Raw genomic sequence first — 12,774 nt, 5'->3', positions numbered from 1 at the left:
TTTGTAAACAATATTTAGAGTCGCGATTGTACGTGGAATTTTAAGCTTAGCAAAGGGGAAACCTTTAAAAAGTATATTAAATGTTGGTTATTATGTATATTTTCACTAATATTGAGTATTTATAGACCACCAACATCTGGTCACTTTAAAGACTGTGATTGGGGTGGTTTTTGCAAATGTTTTCTTTTGTTGTTGCTGCGGTCCGAAGGAAAATATTTTCAATCTGAAAATTAAACCAGTCAGCTAATTAAATTAAGTTAAACGTCAATAAAAGATCATAAAGCATGATATAGCAAAAGGGCAGCGAAAAATTCACCCTTGTAACAATAAAAGAAAAGATGTCGCCAATCTCTATTTGGACTTTCGGCCTCCTGAGCGGTAAATAAATAAGGATAGGAAGGGAAAATCAAAGGATATACTTAATTATTAAACAAATCAACAGCTCTGCTTGTGACTTTGGGCTCAACAGCGATTTCCTCGAAGGTTCTGGAGCTTAGTGACCGCTTTATCGATGTGCGACACGAGGGACAGTGGTTAGTCATGTTCTATGCCCCATGGTGCGGGTACTGCAAGAAAACCGAGCCAATCTTCGCATTGGTGGCTCAAGCACTCCATGCCACAAATGTGCGCGTGGGCCGCCTGGATTGCACCAGGTATCCGGCGGCTGCAAAGGAGTTCAAGGTATGATAACGGGAATTACCCTCAAGAAACAAGAAAAATATATCTGCTAACATATAGGGCGTTTTTAAAAAATAATAAATACTACTACATTGATATCTTTTAGGTTCGTGGCTATCCCACAATCATGTTTATCAAGGGCAATATGGAGTTCACCTACAATGGTGATCGCGGTCGCGATGAACTAGTAGACTATGCATTGAGGATGTCTGGACCTCCAGTTCAGCTGGTCACGCGAACGGAGAGTGTTGACATGCTTAAAGGATCACACACGATCTTCTTCATTTTTGTGGGTCAGCAGGAAGGTGTGGTGTGGGATACATACTATGCTGCAGCTGAAGGTTACCAAGAGCATGGGTTCTTTTACGCCACTAGCGAGGATATTGCTGCTCAGCACTTTGACTTTGAAAAACTGCCAGCGGTTATAGTCTACAAGGAGGAGCAGCATCACTTTTATCCGCATGGGCACTTGGCCCACGAAATGGATCCCAATGAAGTGAATGAAACCGTTTTCCAGTGGGTGAACGTCGAGAGGTTCACTATGTTCCCTAAGGTCACTCGATTTAACATCCATCAGCTGTTGAAGACGAACAAGTATTTGGTACTAGCTGTGGTGCAAGAGGATAAACTCAATCAGATAGCCACCCATGAGCTGGAGTTCCGTGATATGGTAGAGGGGGTGATAAGAAAGCACAGGGCGCGATATCATGATAAGTTCCAATTCGGATGGGTAAGTTAACGCATAAAATATAATCCATACCAACTCATCAAACGCTTCCTTTTAGATCGGTGAGCCATCGATAGCACATTCCATCATTCTGGACCAGCTACCTACGCCGCATTTGATAGCGATTAATTCGAGCACCCAGCACCACTTTATACCCGATGATGATCCCATGCAGATGACGCCACAAGCACTGCATCTGTTCCTTGAATCCATTCGAAATGAGAGTGCAGTTGCCTATGGAGGAGATACGTACTTTGTGCGTTTAAATCGGGCACTATTCGAGGTGCGAAGAGCTCTAAAAGATATGTGGCTAGGAAATCCCGTTTTGACCACTGTTATCTTCGGCCTGCCACTTGGGTTCCTCTCGCTTATTATGTACTCTATTTTCTGCGGCGATTGTTTGGTGACCGAAGAAGATTCTGATGAAGATCACGAAAAGAAGGAGTAAGAAGATAACAAAGGATTATAACGTGGCGTATGAAAAAAAAAGAGAGTTCTGAGTGATCTCGAAGTGAATTTCCGAGTATAATCATACAACAAAGATTTGAATAAGGAAACTTGAGTATGAAGAAAGAAAACTAAAAGTTATACGAAATTAAGGAAACGCCATAAGCTGTCGTAGCAGATCCCACCCCTATCCCCTAGAGCAACTTTTCTACCGCATATAAATATAAGCCAAATCTAGTCCTACGTCAAAGTATCTCATCTCCGCTGGGCGAGACCTTCCAATCTGATTTAAGATCCGCGATTTGACACAAAGAAATCATACGTGCGTTTGGTTCTTTTTTTCGTTTTAAGTTAGTAAAAGTAATAAACATGATTTAGCGGATGCAAAGAGTGGGTGTAACTTAAATTAGAAGTTGGGCGGGATTTCTGATGGATCAGCAGCCGTAATCCTCATCATCGTCGCTGTCTATTGCTGCTCGTCGACGATCGTACTTTACAGAGGACTTGGCCTGCGGCATCTGGGCATTGACGCTTTCGAGAATGCTCACAAACTGGGCATCATCGAGTTTTCCACGCACCTGACCCATCTGGGCCATCCGGATGACCATGTTTTCAAACATTTGCGCCTTCTCAGGCTTGCTGACTTTCAGGGTGTTCACTGTAGTAGATTTAAAGTGATACATAAAATATTTTAAAGCTATATTAATGCACTCACGTCGTGCTCTGGCCTGCTGGTCAAGAACTTGAGATAATATAGAGTGTTTCATCTCTTCCTGAGCGCGCATCTGCTCTTGTTGGGCTTGTTGTTTTTCCGCATCGTTGCCACCGCCGCCGCCCTTTACAAGGAAAGGAGTGAAAGGTCATTTAAGGATAAGGCTTTAAAGGAACAGGTGTCTCAGAAAAACAAGATGACTCATAGGGCTAAATAGATATCTGCATTCTAAAATAAACTACTAATGCAAATTTTGTAGTTATGCATTTGCATAATAATTGTAATTAATTAATTAATTTATATCTTCTTATTCTCTCCATATTATTGCTATTTTTAGAATTTTCTTGAGGAATCTAGCCGGTTCGAACCTTATTAAAATAGTTTACTTACAAATTGCGACTGCATTTGGGACATGCGCTGGGCGCGTAAGGCATCTAAATCACCATCCGACATACTGATTTCTTAATTTTAGTTTATGTATGGCAGTAATTTAAGCAATTGTCAAGATTTTGCTTCTACAAAAATAATCACGCACTTTTCGACAAAAAAGTGTGGAGTTAATCAGTGTAACCCTACTACACAATAATTATCGATAAGTCCCATTACTCATAAGTGCGTTCTTAGGTAGCCCTGGTCACTCGGTGTTTTAGGAAGAAGAAGAGTGGGCGAGAAAAATAAAAATCACCAAGAAAATAAACAAATACGCTAAATAAAATAATCGAGACCGAATAAAACCATTTGAAAATGTCTGCTCCACTGGAAAACCTGGAGACCCAGTTGGAGATGTTCATCGAGAATGTGCGGCAGATCCGCATCATCGTCAGCGACTTTCAACCTCAGGGACAGAACGTACTCAACCAGAAAATGTAAGTAAAATATGAAATACATCTCATATACATAAATAAATAATATATATTCCCTTACAGTAACAGCTTGGTAACCGGCCTTCAGGAGATCGATAAGCTCCGTTCCCAAGTGCAAGACGTCTATGTGCCTTTTGAAGTATTTTTTGACTACATCGACCAGGACAAGAATCCCCAGCTGTACACCAAGGATTGCGTGGAGAAGGCACTGGCCAAAAATGAGGAAGTCAAGGGCAAGATCGAGAGTCTGAAAAAGTTCAAGTCGAATCTTTTGCTTGAACTATACAAAACCTTTCCCAACGAGATGAACAGCTATCGTGCTTATCGTAAGACTCCATGAGTCCATATATGCCAAGTATAAGCCACCTGAATCGTAGTTTTAAGCCACACGCTGGAATAAATTTATACAAATTTACATTAACCTTTGTGTTTTACAAGCATTGAGTGTGTTTATTTTCTGTTCCTAACTTATTTATTCGGGATAAAATTGTATAGTTTTATTTCTATAGATTTCTTTTGGTAATTTAGCTTGAAATAAATTGAATACTTAAAAAAAACTATAACTTCTAAAAATTAATCGTATATAATTAATGCCTTTAACATTTTAAGTTTTAAATAATATGCGAAATAATGATTTTTGTTTAATCGACTTAAAAAAATAAAAACTTTACAACCCTAATAAAAGCGTTGCCACACTACTCTTTATCAGCTGTTATTTGTTATTGTCAGCTTGTGTAATTTAAAAACTTTTGATTGTGGATAAAAATAGATAAATTTAGTTTTGAAATGCGGAGTGTAATTAATGGCTTTGCAACTGCAGTAAGGGCTAGCAATTTCACACCACTTTCCAGAAATGTTGTGCAGTTTGAACGTCTTCGTTTGTCCCAAGTACGAAATTTTTCAGTTGAATCCTCGCCGGTTTGTTGGAATTGCCTAAAGAAATCGGAATTAAAAAAGAAAATGATATGTTCGGATTGTGGACATTTGCAGGATGTTAATGCAGAAATAGTAAGTCTATATTCATAGCGCATTTAATTTATTAAATCCTAACATTTTTAGAATTACTTCGACTTGTTGAGCTTTCCCACTGAGTTTTCTTTGGAGTCCCAAAAGTTGACAAAAAGTTTTCGCCAATTGCAGACCATAGTACATCCTGATAAATATAGTAACAAGTGGGTATTTACTTATTTATTATAAAGTAAACTTAAATATAAAAATCCCTGAGTTTACAGAACTTCCCGTGAGCAAACCAACTCCGCGGATTGGAGTTCGCTGATCAATAAGGCTTATAAAACACTTGCGACTCCCATAGAACGTGGTCAGTACCTACTGCAATTGGCGGGAGAACAGATGCCTCAGGATAATAGCGCCTTGAATAAGGAGTTTCTAATGGCAATGATGGAACGAAATGAGGAGGTGGAAGAAGCGGAAGATACTAAAGCTCTAAATGAATTAAACACCCAACTTATAAAAGAACTCGATGAAATGGCCAAAAAGTTAAATTCTCTTTTTAAAAGCAAAGACCTCAAGGGAGTGAAAGAAACGCTGGTAGAGATGAAGTACCTACTGAGTATTCAGAACAGTATCAAACAGAAGCAGCAAAGTTTGCTGGGCAGCTGAAAATGTTTTAATCGATCTGGCAATCGGTTCTGATCGCTCACACACACATGTCCAGCTGTTGCTATCTATCAGCTTTTAAGTAAACAATAACACTGATTTCGTTTGTTTTATAATGTGAATAAAAATCGCGACACAGCAGTTATGGTCGATGCAATTTGTTAATTATCCATTATTGCCCGAATGGAACAGGTTTTATCCAACTCTCGATGGAAGCCGTAGGAGTTTTTCCCCTATGTTTATTTGGAAATAATATAATCAATTAATCGCGGTACTAACTGTTGAACCCATGTCGCTCGGGGGAGACCCTTTGAAGAACCCAGAAACGAATACATCGGCAAATAGTCAACTCATGCCCACTCACACATATGCTTAAGACATGTGTGCAGACGGAAAAATCGTCGCAGTTTATATAAATTTGAATTGCTCGCCGCTTAAGCGGACAGTTCTTGTTAACTGGTGACAGCGATTGGGTTTGCCTGCGGAACAGCCCCGACTTCTGGGAAATTCTTCTGGAAGCCGGAAAACTCTTGGATAAGTCCAGCGGCACTAAAGAAATACTTCTAGAATAACACAAACCTCTGCCTTAACTTGCCATAGAATAAATATTCTGAAATAATCAATACCCCTGATAAGGTAATATATGTGAAAACTAAGAAATTGCTTAAGAAGTGACTCTATATCAGCAAAGAAACACTAGAGAAAACCAATGATTTATTTTGGTAAAGATTGATAAGAAACTATTATGATAGACGCACAAAAAAAAACTAGAAACGAATTGTATTTATAATATTACAAAATATAAAAGCTCGAGTAAGAAAGACACGGTAACGTATTTGTTTTAATATTTTTATACATTATAAGGCCCTACCAAAATGCAGAAATTTTCGACAAGCCTGCTGATCTTGATCAGTTCTTTGATTGTGGTATCGGCGGACATCCCGTCACCCATCATAGGAGTTCTCACACAGGAGGTTTATACCGACGGATTGATCTCGCGACACTTTGATAACAAGACCAGTTATATAGCAGCTTCGTATGTGAAATATCTGGAAGGAGCTGGAGCTCGAGTTGTGCCGATATGGTGAGTAAGCAGACAGATACAAATAATAAAAGATCTTATCATTGCCAAGCTATTTCACCAAAGTACCGCAGATAAGGTTAAATATGATGGTATCAAATATTCTTACACGTGTGAAAATAGGACATAAATTAAAGCAAGGGTAAATGCAATTTGGTGTTGAAGCTTCGTTTTATAGATAAGATTGCCCAAAATCAATTAATAAACCATTTTCAAATACTCTCGACAGGATCGGCCGCAATCGGAGCTACTACGAAGATCTCATGCACAAGATAAATGGGTTGGTATAAATTTAAAATCAAGGAACTTCCCGCATCTAAATTTATTGCTGTTTTGACAGAGTTTTGTTGCCCGGCGGTGCTACTTGGTTCAATCAGTCCAATGGTTATGCCGATGCAGGCGAACACCTCATCCAGTTGGCCATTGAACAGAACGACCAGGGAATCTTTATGCCGATTTGGGGTACTTGTCTTGGCATGGAACTCTTGGTTTTTAAAATGGCCAATGAAACTGAGCATCGGATTAACTGCCAGGGAACAGGGATTGCACTGCCAATGGAATTTAAGGAAGGTATAGTATAGATATAAAAAAATTAAACTAGAAAATGTTAATTATATTAATTTTCACATAGGATACAACAAGAGCCGACTATTTGCCTCCATTAGTGATGATGTTGTGGCCATTATGGCGAAGGAAAATGTGACATATCATTGGCATCAGTTTTGTTATACTGAAAAGGACTTCGAACGGGATCTTCTAAACGAAACATGGCGGGTTATGTCCTTGAATCACGACTGGAATGGAATTGAGTTTATTTCCACAATGGAGCATATAAAGTACCCCTTCTATGGAGTTCAATTCCATCCGGAGAAGCCTTTGTATGAGTTTACCAAGACGAGCATTCCCCATACGGCAGCTGCTGTAATAAGTGGTCAATTCTTTGCTGATTTCTTTGTAAGTGAGGCTAGGAAAAGTAATCAGAGCTTCGCCAATACCACGGAGCAGGCCAGAAAGCTAATCTACAACTATAAGCCGGAGTACACTTCGATTCTGGGCTCCTCGTATATCCAGCAATATTTGTTTACCAATGACGAAATGGAAATTCCTGACGAGGGCGGCGATGGCGAGGGCGGCAACAGTGGGGGATACATTCCTATAATTGTTCCAGGCGATAGTAGCTCTACCATCTTACCGCTGCTCAGTAGTTTACTCTTAACCTTGCTGATCCTATCAATTAATTAATTGAGTAATTTTATGGCACGAACTTTGGTCAAGTAAACAAGATTTATCATGTCTTGAAATTAGATTTACGCACACAGTACTCACCGATTTAAGACTTCATGTTTTTTGATCGATTTTATATTGTTATCTTTGAAATTATCTATGTGATTGTTGATCAAATTATTTACGTCCCAGCAAAATATTAAAAAAGATTTTCCTTGTCGCCATGGGTGACTCGATTGGTAAATTAATGGTTCTTTAAATAGATTCACTTCACAAGAAGATAAGTGATTTAAGTGAATTCGACCCCACATTAGTGTAGATAAAATTATTTTTCGGGTAGCAAAGATATCTATATACGTTTATAATCAGGGGCCTGTCATCGAAACTTGGTAATAAAAACGCCAAAGAAAATGTCTACTCTCTTTTGAAGAATTATTTTTGGTATTCAGGGTTTTATGGGTGATGTTAATTTGATTAAGTGCTTATGATTGTTGGGTTCAGAAAACGATTAACTAATTAAACTTATTCAGAAGTAGTAGAAGTTATATAATAAACTGAATCTACTCGACCCTAGCTTCCAATTGTTTTTTGTTGATTTTGCTAAAAGGATATTATAATTTTATAAAAACACTTTCCGATATCCACATAACTAACTAATTACCCACTACCAGTCCTCTATGCCAAACATTATAATATTTTAATCAGACCTGAGTTCTTTAGGAGAAAGGTCAGAATTTTCATAAAATCCTTCCGTACTGTTAGATCAGAAACTACAGTCATTCTATCAGTTTATTTATACAATTTATCTGAAATGCCCCAAAGTAGACAAGCATTTCCCATATTCGTCTTAGAAATTGGAACGCTCGTGTCTGTTGAAATTCTGCCAAGTTGCGAATGTTACGGCTTGTTCGGTTTGTTTACGTTTGGTTTGCACTTGCACGGCCATTCAGTTGCCCGTAGTCAGAAATCGGAAGACGACGATGACGGAGAGCGCATGTCCCAGTGATGCGTCTGCATCTCTTAACCATATACCAACAATTGGCGTCCTGTGCATCGATATAGCCACCACATTGCAGGAGCACTTTGGTCGGGAGTTCCACAGCTATATAGCCGCTTCCTATGTCAAATTTCTGGAGGCATCTGGTGCCCATGTGCTGCCCATTTGGTAAGAAGTGCAGTGAGTGGACAAATCCATTAAATGCTTATATTTGGAATTGATAAAGATTAGGGTTCTTTTTAGTAGTTGGAACTACGATAAGAGTATTAAGCGACTATATACGAGGTGTGTTCAAAAAGTAAGGTGACTTTTCAAATTTCTCGGGCAACATATTTTCGATTATCGATTTTTTTGTTTTGTTATATTGGTACACTCTTCCCTAACATCTGTACCAAGTTTCAATGGAACATCCTCTTTTGTTTGGTTGTGAGAGGCGTAAAGTTACAAGTTGTTTTGCGAGCTCGGCGATTTTTTGCTATCGAAAAATATGGATCAAAGGATTTGCATCAAATTTTGTGTAAAAAATAAAATTAAGTGCTCTGAAACACTTGAAATGTTGACAGTGGCATACGGTGAAACTGTTCTGAGTAAAAAAAATGTGTACAAGTGGTACAAACTCTTCCAAGATGGCCGGGAAGATGCCAATGACCAGCCTCGCTCTGGACGCCCAAGCACGTCAACAACTGATGAAAACGTTCAAGCAGTGACGAAAATTGTTTTGGAAAATCGTCGAATCACTATCAGAGAAGTTGCTGAAGATGTCGGTATATCGCTTGGCTCGTGCCATGAAATTTTTTCAAACGTTTTGGGTATGAGTCGTGTGTCAGCGAAGTTTGTTCCGAAATTGCTGAATTTTGAGCAAAAGAACCGTCGCATGAGCATCGCTCAAGAGCTGTTGAATGACGTCAACGACGACCCAGATTTACTCAAAAGGGTCATAACTGGTGACGAATCATGGGTATATGGTTATGATATCGAAACCAAAGCCCAATCGTCCCAATGGAAGAGCCCAGGCGAGCCAAGACCGAAAAAAGCAAAAAATCGCCGAGCTCGCAAAACAACTTGTAACTTTACGCCTCTCACAACCAAACAAAAGAGGATGTTCCATTGAAACTTGGTACAGATGTTAGGGAAGAGTGTACCAATATAACAAAACAAAAAAATCGATAATCGAAAATATGTTGCCCGAGAAATTTGAAAAGTCACCTTACTTTTTGAACACACCTCGTATATGTAATGTATTCGCAAAACAAAGACAATTAGATTTATTACATTTGAGAAAGTCGTATTTATGTAGCTCATAGTGTCTCTTGCTCTTTCATATATGTATTTTGTTGTTAAAAAGGGAACGCAATAGTCACTGAAGGGTGCAGAATCAATTTATATGGTAATCGAATGGTTTAACGTGCGAATATATATTTTGTTAACCCATTGCATTCCAATCATTTCTCTTCGGAAGTCACGTATGTACTTAGTTACCTTTGTCTGCGCCGCAGCTTTATAATCGAAATGTAATAAAAAGTTTCGAAAGCTCTTGTTGCATTGCTGCCATGTGCATCGATAAGTCTCTGGGTCACAATTATGGCCAAGAATGAAATGTTATTTGCCTACCATCTGTGCCTTTTCCTGTGCACATCTGCTCAGTTGAGGAGCATCGCCAAAGCCAGATATGTAATAAACAAATGGCTCAAAAAACGAACTAAGTGGCAAGCGATCGGGTAGGTAAGAGAATTAATTACCTACCCGGGCATCGTGCCAAGAAAATCTGGCTGCATGCAATGCGATTAAGGAATGAGGCGAGAAAGTGTTCATATTTAATTTTTGAACAAATGTGTTTTCATTTTAAATTAGAAACTAATAGTCAAATTAATTTCAGGATCGGTCGCGAACGAGCATACTATGAGTTGATGATGGGACAGATAAATGGCATTCTTTTGCCAGGAGGAGCGGTCTTCATCGATCAGGCAGATATGGAAGCCCACCCGGAACTGACAAACGATTGTGTCCAGAGTGCCGAGTACATTTGCCAACTTGCCATGGAGCGGAATCAGCGGGCGAGAAAAAATAACGATGCCGGTGGATATTTTCCCATTTGGGGAACATGTCTTGGCTTTCAGTTTATCTTAATCCATGCTGCCGGGGAGGCCAAGACTCGCACCGATTGTCAGCCTATGAGAAACGCGATGCCAGTGAAACTAGTTAAGAACTACCAGAAATCACAGTTCTTTGAGAGTCTGTCGAATACTGTAGCTGAGGAGATGGAAAAGCATTCATTTGCGTGTCATCAACATCGCTTTTGCATAACCAAAGAAAGTTTGGAGTCGTATGGTCTAGCCAACGATTGGCAACCATTGGCCACACAGAAGGATTCTTCAGGATTGGAATTCATTACGATAGTCGAGCATCGACGTTTTCCCATCTTTGGCTGTCAGTTTCATCCTGAACGCGCTGCTTTTGAGCAGCTTTTTGTTAAGGGGGACCCCAACTACTTGGCACATTCTCATTTTGGGATCAAGTTATCCCAAATCTTTGGGAGTCGATTTGTTGAGGTGTGTCGCAGGAACTCAAATCGATTCCGTAGTTCCAGCCTAAAAGCACGCCATCTTATCTGGAACTGGCAGCCAGTTTTCTCTGGTAAATTCAAGGATTCCAACTGGCTGCAGTGCTATCTTTTTAAGAAGGATGCAGACTACCCAGAAGATGAGAACGATTCTGTGGAATGTACCTCAAACAGCGTTTTGTGATAAACAAGGACTTACAGTTAAGATCTGATTAGCAATCTATTTTGTACTTATATTTTTGTAATTCTTATATACCCACAAACTGATATAGAGATCAAATATTTCTTAATGCCCTCCGAAAATTAAAGACCTAACGGGGTCAAAGATGTCACTGCAAGTACTTAAAAATTCTTTCATTTAGACCTTAAACAATTAATTAATAATTTTATAAAATTAAATAATAAAAATAATAAAATAATTAATAATTAATAAAAAGGTGCTATTAATATTTTTGATTACTGGAAGTAAAGTTGTTATCTTTTTTGCTCGGAATTAAAACTTGCTCAGCCCTGAGAGATAAATGTACCTTTTTATTTAATTTTGAATTTAAAGAACGAAGCTATCTTCATTGTCAAAGATTTAATAGATTTCTTTGGCCTTTTTAAATTAGAACACAAAATTACTTCTTGACTTCTGCTCTTTTCCTTTGACTTTAACTTCCCGCAAAATTTTCCTACTCATCTTTTCCTGTTTCCCATTTCTTTTGCCCAACTCACGGACTAGTTGTGAGTACTTTTCCACATTTGTCTCATGCAAATTTCACGCTGTACTTTTCCGTTCAATTTTGGTGCGCGCTTTTCGTTTTTCTTGTCTTTTAGGGATTTTCAGTGGTGGAAAGCTATTTTCTGTTGCCTCCTGTTTTCCCATAAGGAAATGGAATATTTTTGTTCATTTTTATGGGTCTTCCTTTGGCAAGGGGTATGCATATTTTTAAGTGATGAGGGAATACAGAATTTGATTTTAGGCAATTTGTACTTAAAATAGTTCATAATACTATGACATGTACTAAAAAGCATTAAATAATGGCTTGGCAATGGTAATCATAGTAATTTTGACAAATTCGAATAAAATATATTTAAAATTATTCTTTGACTGAGATCGTTTTGTGTTAATTTCAAATGTATTCCGTATAGGGTACTTGGAGAACGAAGTTTTAAAATTTGTCAATTCATTGGGCGTGTTTCTTGGAAGGCCCATTTTCGTGCCTCGCCTCTTAAAATTTCCACTCGAGGGGCTCGTCAAAAGGTTGGCTGCTCATAATTAGCGCATGACAGAACGGAATTTTTCCTGTCGGGCTTATGGTTATTTGTAAATTCCTCGGCATATTCCATTAGGCGGACACTGGCTTGGTTATTTATTAAGGGTTTTTATTTTTCTCGCCAGGGTTAAAGTTCAGTCTGAGGTGTGAACACGAATTATTACTGTCGTTGGAGCGGTGGCTTGTTATGGCACATGTTTTTGTCTGATTCCCATTATTGTTTGTGGCTTCTCGGTATGTTGGTGGCACTCTCATTGTTATGTCCTGGTATCTCTCCGTCTGGGTCTCCGGCTTTTCCGCACTGTCTGGCTTCCTCCTATTCGCCCCTTAGCTTTTCCATCACCCCTCTATTGTGAGTAGTTTTTTCTACGATCTGAAATCACATGCTAATGAGTCTAGTGGAATGTCTAGCCTTTTCTTGACATTTTAATCTTTTTATCAAAGTTGCAACATGTGCTTTAATATTTCTCATTCATTATTTTATACATATTTTTTATTAAAAGCTCCTATATAGAAACGCAAATGGAAGTCTTAAGCAATTTTAATACTATTTTTATATTTTGTATTATTTTAAAATATTGTATCTTCTTAATAATTATTTGTCAATAT

General features: G+C 38.5%; 6 protein-coding genes across 7 annotated transcripts; 5 read left to right on the top strand and 1 right to left on the bottom strand.

Moving 5' to 3' along the window:
* Positions 1–146: 146 nt before the first annotated feature.
* LOC108114437 (protein disulfide-isomerase TMX3) lies at positions 147–2,240 on the top strand. The gene is made up of 4 exons (XM_017225428.2): positions 147–378; positions 443–681; positions 785–1,408; positions 1,464–2,240. The coding sequence occupies exons 1-4, from the start codon at positions 339–341 to the stop codon at positions 1,851–1,853; spliced, it is 1,293 nt and encodes a 430-aa protein (XP_017080917.1). The 5' UTR covers positions 147–338; the 3' UTR covers positions 1,854–2,240.
* On the bottom strand, positions 2,176–3,124 carry LOC108114440 (programmed cell death protein 5). The gene is made up of 3 exons (XM_017225433.2): positions 2,955–3,124; positions 2,568–2,688; positions 2,176–2,510 (listed from the first exon to the last, which is right to left on the bottom strand). Exons 1-3 carry the CDS (start codon positions 3,015–3,017, stop codon positions 2,287–2,289), a joined length of 408 nt encoding a protein of 135 aa, XP_017080922.1. The 5' UTR covers positions 3,018–3,124; the 3' UTR covers positions 2,176–2,286.
* Positions 3,125–3,193: 69 nt separating this feature from the next.
* On the top strand, positions 3,194–3,848 carry LOC108114441 (mediator of RNA polymerase II transcription subunit 10). Its single transcript, XM_017225434.1, has 2 exons — positions 3,194–3,430; positions 3,491–3,848. The coding sequence occupies exons 1-2, from the start codon at positions 3,309–3,311 to the stop codon at positions 3,765–3,767; spliced, it is 399 nt and encodes a 132-aa protein (XP_017080923.1). The 5' UTR covers positions 3,194–3,308; the 3' UTR covers positions 3,768–3,848.
* Positions 3,849–4,127: 279 nt separating this feature from the next.
* Positions 4,128–5,185, top strand: LOC108114439 (iron-sulfur cluster co-chaperone protein HscB). The gene is made up of 3 exons (XM_017225432.1): positions 4,128–4,435; positions 4,487–4,599; positions 4,660–5,185. The coding sequence occupies exons 1-3, from the start codon at positions 4,214–4,216 to the stop codon at positions 5,045–5,047; spliced, it is 723 nt and encodes a 240-aa protein (XP_017080921.1). The 5' UTR covers positions 4,128–4,213; the 3' UTR covers positions 5,048–5,185.
* Positions 5,186–5,292: 107 nt separating this feature from the next.
* LOC108114438 (gamma-glutamyl hydrolase) lies at positions 5,293–7,764 on the top strand. Its single transcript, XM_017225429.2, has 5 exons — positions 5,293–5,680; positions 5,909–6,128; positions 6,355–6,405; positions 6,466–6,695; positions 6,757–7,764. The coding sequence occupies exons 2-5, from the start codon at positions 5,920–5,922 to the stop codon at positions 7,365–7,367; spliced, it is 1,101 nt and encodes a 366-aa protein (XP_017080918.1). The 5' UTR covers positions 5,293–5,680; positions 5,909–5,919; the 3' UTR covers positions 7,368–7,764.
* Positions 7,765–8,179: 415 nt separating this feature from the next.
* LOC108113997 (gamma-glutamyl hydrolase) lies at positions 8,180–11,247 on the top strand. 2 transcript variants are annotated; one of them, XM_017224741.1, is made up of 2 exons: positions 8,180–8,514; positions 10,223–11,247. In XM_017224741.1, the coding sequence occupies exons 1-2, from the start codon at positions 8,330–8,332 to the stop codon at positions 11,088–11,090; spliced, it is 1,053 nt and encodes a 350-aa protein (XP_017080230.1). In that variant the 5' UTR covers positions 8,180–8,329; the 3' UTR covers positions 11,091–11,247. The 2 variants fall into 2 exon arrangements, with proteins under 2 accessions (XP_017080230.1, XP_017080231.1); XM_017224742.1 differs by having other exon boundaries at positions 8,415–8,526.
* Positions 11,248–12,774: the final 1,527 nt, after the last annotated feature.

Source organism: Drosophila eugracilis, unplaced genomic scaffold (assembly GCF_018153835.1).
Source record: "Drosophila eugracilis isolate 14026-0451.02 unplaced genomic scaffold, ASM1815383v1 contig_2154, whole genome shotgun sequence".
NCBI classification, from domain to species: domain Eukaryota; kingdom Metazoa; phylum Arthropoda; class Insecta; order Diptera; family Drosophilidae; genus Drosophila; species Drosophila eugracilis.
Note: the sequence above shows the minus strand (reverse complement) of the source record. Positions and strands in the feature narration are given on the sequence as shown.